Below are 7903 nucleotides of genomic sequence, written 5' to 3'. Positions count from 1 at the left end.
TCCTGATAATATTGATGACTTGGAACTATCATACCTTGAAACCAGAGTTATAAAGGCTTGTGTTACTGCTGTAAGTGCAAACACTGTCTACATTGATGAAGAAATTTATTTCTCCCTCGATATTGTTTCTGAAGGTATGGTTTACATTTTTCAGAAAATGCAAGGAGTATTTTTGAGATATTTTCATACTAGAAGTATTTCTGCAATATGCTTTGCTCTAGTCAGTAGTTCTTCATTATGTAAAGTGGGCCCTTGGAATTGTAAATAGACTATAATATAAGGACAAAGAGGAAAACTTATAAAAACTCCTGCTATCACATATTATGTGTGAGTGTAGTCTTTGATATCTGAGTAAAGTTTTTATTCATACAAATATTGAAGATCTCATCAATGCAAAACCTTGAACATGCACATGGTAATATTTAGAGCATACATCAAATGCTTCAGAATAAGTTTTGGTGATAGCCCTGTAGTTTTTCATGTGTATTTGTGTGTATCTGAGTGTGTGTATGTGTGTTTTTTTCTGTGTGTGCACACATGTGTGTTTCTCTGCCCATTTTGAACAACTGATTTGGTTGGATATTTTTATTTTACCCGTAGCTGTACTTTGTTCCTGCTATTTGAGCCTAAAGCTGCTGTTGGAAGGTTTGATAGAAAATAAGAAATTAGGGACCAGCAGTTAGCATAATGGCTATGTCGCTGGACTCCCATGTAGTTGACTGCAGTTCACATCCCGGACCCGGTGGCTTAAAACTCACGCCGGGCGCGTGTGCATGCGTGCCCAAGATCCTGAGAGGAGAATGGAGGAGAAGGGATTGCTGCATGGCCATCCCCCTTGGGGGTGATTTCTCACTTTCTGTCTCTCTCTCTCTGTCTGGTGAGCACACACACCCTATAGCAAAAATCTCTCTCAAAAAAAAGGAGAAATTAGGCCAGCTGGTGCCATTGTTGGTGTTGGTTAAGGTGACAGAATGCCCTCTGGTTCACTGCATGGTTAGAGTCCCGCATCTGGTAGCTCTATAGATATGCCTGGCATGTCATGCACAAACGTACAAATATACAAATACACATGCAGAAATGTACATGCACGTGCATGTACAAATCCTGGGGGGAGAGTGAAGGAGAAGGGATTGTGGCATGACCATCACACTTGTGGGGGAGTTAATTGCTCACTTTTCCTTAATTTCTCTTTCTCCTTCTCTCTGTCTCATAGGCAAGTGCACATGTCCTGTAGCAAATTAAATAAACAAGCAAACAAAACAAAACAAAACAAAACAAAAGAAGAAATGAGCTCAGCCCCTCCAGGCAGCTTGCTGTTTTTCTTTTCTTGTGTGTACAACTATGACTTGACCTGGATTTTATTTTAACATGTTGACTCTGCTAGTTGAGAAGAGATTGTGTGAGGCAAGTGTGGAGTGAGGAAATTGGTTAAGAGAAGTTGTAATACTCCTGACCAGACTGATGAAGACTTGGATGATGTTGTAGAAGCTGACATTCTAAGGATTGATTTGACTATGGATATCTTGTGAAGTTAGACGTAAAAGCATTTTCGATAGCATGGACCTTTAGCATATAGGTAAAGGAGCCAAAGATAACTGTAGTGTTTTGCTTGAACCATGGTAAAGGGGATTTTCCAATTAGACATGAGGCAGACTGAGATTAGGAAAATTTTGTGAATGTGAGGCATAGCAGCAATTCACAAAATAATAATAAATACATATGATATAATTCCACAGGCATGAGGACTGTTGAATCTGAGGTTGTTTACAGCTGGAGTTAGTGCATTTTGGATTATTAGCCAGAGATACCTTGTATAGCCACACCAAAGAAATGTATAAGGGTTAAGAAAGAGGGACAAGACCCAATTTAGTGTCTTGTGTCATTTGGCAGTAAGTGAGCCTAGGGTAAAGAAAAGTTTAGCTTTGGGGCCAGCCAATGGCATGACGTTTAAGGTAGCTGGATCCCACATGGCTTACATAAGTCCTGAATCTGTCATCTTGAAGGCCCATGCCAGGTACATGAGGGTGCATGCCTAAAAATTCTGAGAGGAAAGTGGAGGGGGGATTTTAGAATGGCCATCCCCTTTGACAATCATACCTCGCATTCTCTCTCTCTCTTTCTTCTCTCTCTCACTCTCGCTCTCCTTACCTCTACAGGAAGTGCACAAGCCCTAAAACCAGAAATTTAAAAAAATGTTTTGCCTTATACGTATTACCACTTTTAAGGACCAGTTGTACCATTTTACGCTCCACCTGCCATGGTTGATACTTTCAGTGGCTCCACATTTTTGCAGGTACTATGATGGTACTATCCTATGACTTACTTTTTATTTATCACTAAAATTTTGTTTAGAACTACATATTTATAACAGGAAATATAAGATGCCTATTTAAGTGTTCATCCCTCTGCTAGACAATCAGTGAAAACTGATTCATTTTTACAGTAACAGTACTAGGGTTCTTCTAAGTAAGTATTCATTACAATGCATCTTACTAAAACAATAATCATGGATTGCAAAGTTTTACACCAAAATACACTCCTATTTTAATTCCATTTCTCCTGAAACTTAAAATATCCCTCCTTTTTTTATTTCCTTTCTTTCTTTCTTTTCTTTTCTTTCCTTTTTTCCTTTTTTTTTTTTTTTTGTTTGTGGTTTTTGCTTGCTATAGGGCACGTGCACTTGCAAGAAAGAGAGACAGAAAGTGAGAAATTACCCCCAGGGAGTGGGTGGCCATGCCACAATCCCTTCTCCTCCATTCTCTTCTCAGGATCTTGGGCACGCACACACACGTGCCCAGCATGAGTTTAAGCCACCAGCTCCAGGACTCGAACCGCAGTTGACTACATGGGAGTCCAGTGACATAGCCATTACACCAACTGCTGGTCCCAATCCCTTGTATTTTCTAGTGCTACTGTCACCATAGTTAGTAGTCATCATATATTTTGTGGTTATTATGTGCCAGGCATTAGTTCATGAGTTTTTAACATAAGAATTAATTATCACAGCAACAGTACATTAAGAGGACTATTATGGTTGTTCTCATGCTATAGGTGAAGAAAATAGGGGCTATGGCCAGAGTGGGGGATGCCCAGCTCCTGTGAGCCGCCTCTGCAACCTATCCGCCCCATCCAGTCAGTGGCTGCTGCTAGCCAGATTCAACATGGGAGCTGGTGGCCAGCCAGGGAGCTCAGGCAGTGGCTGGGAGACCAGCTGGCTGCTGAGTGTGTCAGTTCGGGCGCGGAGCAGCTCAGAAAATAAAACAACCATTTACTTTATAAACTGTGTTGGTGAAACATTAACAACCAAAGGAAAAGTTGGAGACTTTCTGCTAGATGTTGTGGTTGAAAATAATCTAGATACTGATGGTTTTGGTGCATTTGAAGGAACCGTGACTTGCTCCACTTGTCACCTCATCTTTGAAAAGCACATATTCCAGAAGTTAGAACCAATTACTGATTATGATAATGACATGCTTGATCTGGCATTTTGTCTAACAGATAGATCACGTTTGGGCTGCCAAATATGTTTGACAAAATCAGTGGAAAATATGACTGTTTAAGTACGTGATGCATTGACCAATGCCAGACAGTCCATTGACATGGGCAAGATCTCCTAAACTAGAATAAATAGAAATATTCTAATTAAATTTTACCTATTTTTATAATTATTTTTCTTTTTCTTTTTTCTTTTTTTTTTTTTTTTTGGAGAGGTTTTTTTACTACAGTGTGTGTGCGCTTGCCAGAAAGACAGAGAGAGATAGAGAGACAGAAAGCAAGAAACCATCCCCCCAGGGGATGGTCATGCCGCAGTCCCTTCTCCTTCATTCTCTTCTCAGGATCTTGGGCACACACGCACATACGCCGAGCGTGAGTTTAAGCCACTAGGTCCGGGACTTGAACTGCAGTTGACTACATGGGATTCAGCAACATAGCCATTATGCTAACTGCTGGTCCCCCATCCCTTTTGATAGTCAGTAAACGAGAATCAGTGCCTCAAGGATTATAAACTTCCCTTCTGACAGAGTATTTATAAGGAGTGTGTATATGTAAGCACGCACAAAGTGTATGATAAGTCTAATGTAAGCCTTTAGGGTATTAGAACATCCAAGTTCTTTCTACAATTTAAGGACCTATGGTAAAATATAATTGCATTAGCATTTCTTCATGACTGTTTCAGATTTTATGCCTTACAAAGGTGATTGGCTAGAAGTTGAGTACTCCAACCTTCCTGGCCCATGCAACATCAAGGTGCACTCAGCAAAACCCTTTTTCTGTAAGCATCTGAAGGAGGTAAGATATTTTACATTGTGCTTACCGTTTGTATCTTAAAATCCTTCCTTTCATTGTAATATTTGTTCCTAGGGTTCTATAGGGTGTGCTCTAAAATGAAAAAAAAAAAAAGTGTTTGCAAAAGGGGCCTATTTTTTCATGTAAAAGGCAGAATGATCCAGTCCATGGCATGGTGGTGGTAGAGGCAGCTAGATTCCCTCATGGTTGAGTGCACATTTCGTATCCCAGACCAAGCGACGCGAGAAACACACCAGATACATGAGCAGTGCATGCATGCTCAAATCCTTAAAAGGAGGGGAAAATGACGGAAATGTGATTGTATCATGACCATTACCCATTGGGAGTACTTTCTCACCTTCCTTCTCTGTTTCTGTCTCTTCGCAATAGGGCGCACACACAGACAAACTAATAATAGACCAAAAAGAGAGGCAGGACTTCCAAAATGAAACAAAAAAAAATAATGGAGACAATGCATGTCATTAAGTTCTGCATAATGTAGATTATTTGGTAGAACAGTGCTATTAGGATGTTCTGAGAACAACAGGAATAAAAACATTTGTGTGCATGAAATGTTCAGGGATAAAGTGAATGCAATATGACGTGGAACTTGAACTTACCATAAAACTGGGTATGTTTTGAGTAGGGTGGCCTGAAAATGAGTAGAAAAGTAAGAGAAATAGAGGTTACTGATCATTGTGGGTAATATTCAGAGCAGACTTTCTGATTGGAGATGTCGGTCCCATCTCTGGGTCCCATCCCTGGGGCTTCTGATTTTATTGGTCTGAGGCAGAGGTCATTTACAGGCATGTTTACTAAGCACCCCTGGTGTTGGCATTATACCAACCAGGCAGAGAATCATACATGTAGATTCAGTGATTACAGGACAAGGCCAGAGTTATGAGGCTCCAGGTCTGTCATTTCTATCATTCATCATTGCAGGTCTGCATCACCAGCCTACATGGAAGAAATGGAGTGATTGACAATACTATCTTCTTCATATTGGATTCTCTGAAACTTCCTGATGGATTCATTCCCAAAAAATATGATATTGTTGATGTTGATGTAGTTGAGAGTATTCAGTCATGCTATGTTTGGAGAGCAATTTCTATGAACCCAGTATGAAATTAGTTATAGAAATATATTGTTCTGTTTATGCATTTATATAAGCAATATATCCTGTTTAAACTGAAAACTTAGGTTAGTAATCATAAGCAATATTTAGGTACTGCTCCATGGTAAATTCAGTTAAAATGCCAGATACTTCTATTGAGACCAAGAACCCGCTCTGGAGGATTACATTGTCCATTCAGAAGCTAACACTACCTTGTTACTGAAATAAATGATTCTTAGAAGTGGCTCTGCAGTTAAATTTTCTTGTTTTCCATGGTAAGGAGTGGATTCTGTAGAAGCACAGACAGGCCATGGCCCTGAACTATGTATCAAAGAAGTAACATTAGATTCAAGGAGCAACCGGGCCAGCATGTTGATGCCATGATTTAAAGTTACATTTTGCTTTCAATTTTGAATCCCCCATTAACTTTCTGTTATAGGTTCATTTTTTTCTTTTATAGCACTTGCCAATTCTTATCATTTAGTTTGGTGTATTTCTTGTTTAACTGTGTTTCTCCTTGTCCATGATAATATGTATACTCCAGAAGGTAAGGGTGGTTTTCTTTAGTATGTTTTTCCATTAACACATCTCCACACACTTCAAATAGTACCTGGCACAACTTTGGTCAGGGTAAATATGAAATTTAATAAATGTTTGATGTGACCAACACACGTTTACTCATGGTTCATTCATCACTGGTTCCCTATGGATAAAATGATTGAACAGCTCATTAAAACCTCATTTGAGTTGTTAAATGAAAGTATTTCCAGATGTGTTGCACCTTAGCTTCTTTGAGCCACTGTGTTGGGGAGGGACAGTCCATGTGCAGAACTGACTCGGGCAAACACAGAGCCCCTGAAGGAAGGGGAAGCTATGGTACTAGATTTCTACAGGCAAATCCAATGAAACCCCTTTACCTTCTCTAATATTTAACCATGTACCTATCACCTAGAGATTGGCTATGTTCAGAATTTGGGCATCAGTGGCACATGGCAGTGGACTCATGCCCTGGCCTAATTTTTATTAGTAGGCTCACCCAAAGCCCATGCCCCTGAATATAGACTTTCTTTCAAAGTGTGTTTATAGCCAAGTGGAAACCACCAACCATCCAGTAGTTAGTTTTCCACTTTAGAGTTACATGAGAAGTGAATTTTTTGTAGAATTTATAGTCACTAATTGGCTTCACTCCTCAAATACTGTCTTATGTGTGAAGCCCTTCTCAAAGCATAGGAGTTATAGCCTTAAACCAAAAGTCAAAATTTCAGACCTTACTGGAACCTGGTAATTATTAATAGCTCCTAGTCTCCCTGACCAGAGCAGTAACTCCTAGAAGATCCATAAATTATGGCCTCAGTAGGGTGGAGTCAGATCTCTTTGGAAACTGACGACTGAGACCTTAAAGTAAACTTTTCTGTGTGATCCTGAATGAAGAATGACTTATCTAAATAATGTCAAAATACATGGGGACTAGCAAAAAAAAAATAAACACACCCAGGGGGAAAGGCCATTCCATTCTCCTCCTGGGATTTGGGGGACATATGCACATTTACCTGGCATGATTTTAAAGCCACAGAGTCTCTCCACATGGGTGCTGGAACTCTGTGAAATGAGAATTGTGGAGACATGGATTGCACATCTCATACCCAGTCAATTCTCCCCTGTTACAGTCCACCAGAAACTTACCTGTTCTTGAAAAAAGTTGAATTTCCTACTTGGCTTATTGAGGGAGAATGAAAAGTATAGGAGAATCATGGCCTGAAAGAAGAGGAAGTTAGAAGAGACTGAAGGGGACCAAAGGGTGGTGCAACATAAGAAGTGATGGTCATTGAATCAATCCCACATGTGAAAGTTCCAAGTTGAAGTTTGGAGATCTTTCTAAATATTCCAAACTCATTTATCCATGATACAGAGCTGGCAGAAGGCTGAGGAGAGATTATAACCTTTGGATTCTGTTGGGATACTGTTTATCTCTCTGTCTCTTGTCTCTCTCACTGCCTCTTTTGATCTCTCTTGATCATGGAAGAAATAAATAAGCATTAAAGAAAAAATAATAGGCTTAAGGAATTTGTGCTTTACAGAGGTGGATTTGGGGAGGGTTGAAGGAAGTAGAGCTTTTCTCTGAATCGAATGCTCTCAATAAGCAGAGTAATGGAGTAAGTCATACAGCATGGCTAGTATTAGGCTGGCCCCATACCTAGTGGTTAAGGGAGTAGAATTCTATGTGGCTGACCATGTGGTTTGAATTCCAGCCCGAGTGGCTTGGAAAATCATTGTGCTTATGTGTGTGTGTGTGTGTGTGTGTGTGTGTGTGTGTGTGTGTGTGTATGCGTGTATGTACTCCAATTCATGATAGAGTGAAGAAAAGGTTAAGTAGAAACTAGGGAGTGCTTTCTCTTTCTCCCTCTCTGTCTCTTTGAGAAGTGCACATGCCCCTTGGGTCATAAAAAAAAAAAATTGATTCTGTCAACTCAATGAAGACTGAAAAGAACCTGACTCCCATTA

The 7903-nt window shown here is 39.9% G+C and overlaps 1 protein-coding gene and 1 pseudogene across 1 annotated transcript; both read left to right on the top strand.

Moving 5' to 3' along the window:
* On the top strand, positions 1-6063 carry LOC102478380 (cancer/testis antigen 55-like). Its single transcript, XM_027776688.1, has 3 exons — positions 1-134; positions 4178-4290; positions 5230-6063. The coding sequence occupies exons 2-3, from the start codon at positions 4183-4185 to the stop codon at positions 5410-5412; spliced, it is 291 nt and encodes a 96-aa protein (XP_027632489.1). The 5' UTR covers positions 1-134; positions 4178-4182; the 3' UTR covers positions 5413-6063.
* On the top strand, positions 3162-3560 carry LOC114010075 (adrenodoxin, mitochondrial pseudogene; annotated as a pseudogene).
* Positions 6064-7903: the final 1840 nt, after the last annotated feature.

This window comes from Tupaia chinensis, unplaced genomic scaffold, assembly GCF_000334495.1.
Source record: "Tupaia chinensis unplaced genomic scaffold, TupChi_1.0 Scaffold000706_1, whole genome shotgun sequence".
NCBI lineage: Eukaryota > Metazoa > Chordata > Mammalia > Scandentia > Tupaiidae > Tupaia > Tupaia belangeri.
Note: the sequence above shows the minus strand (reverse complement) of the source record. Positions and strands in the feature narration are given on the sequence as shown.

Excerpts from the sequence above, each read along its gene's own strand:
- LOC102478380 (XM_027776688.1), top strand. The coding sequence starts at position 4,183 with ATGCCTTACAAAGGTGATTGGCTAGAAGTTGAGTACTCCAACCTTCCT. Across the intron at positions 4,291-5,229 it reads TCTGTAAGCATCTGAAGGAG|GTCTGCATCACCAGCCTACA; the intron begins GTAAGATATTTT and ends TCATCATTGCAG.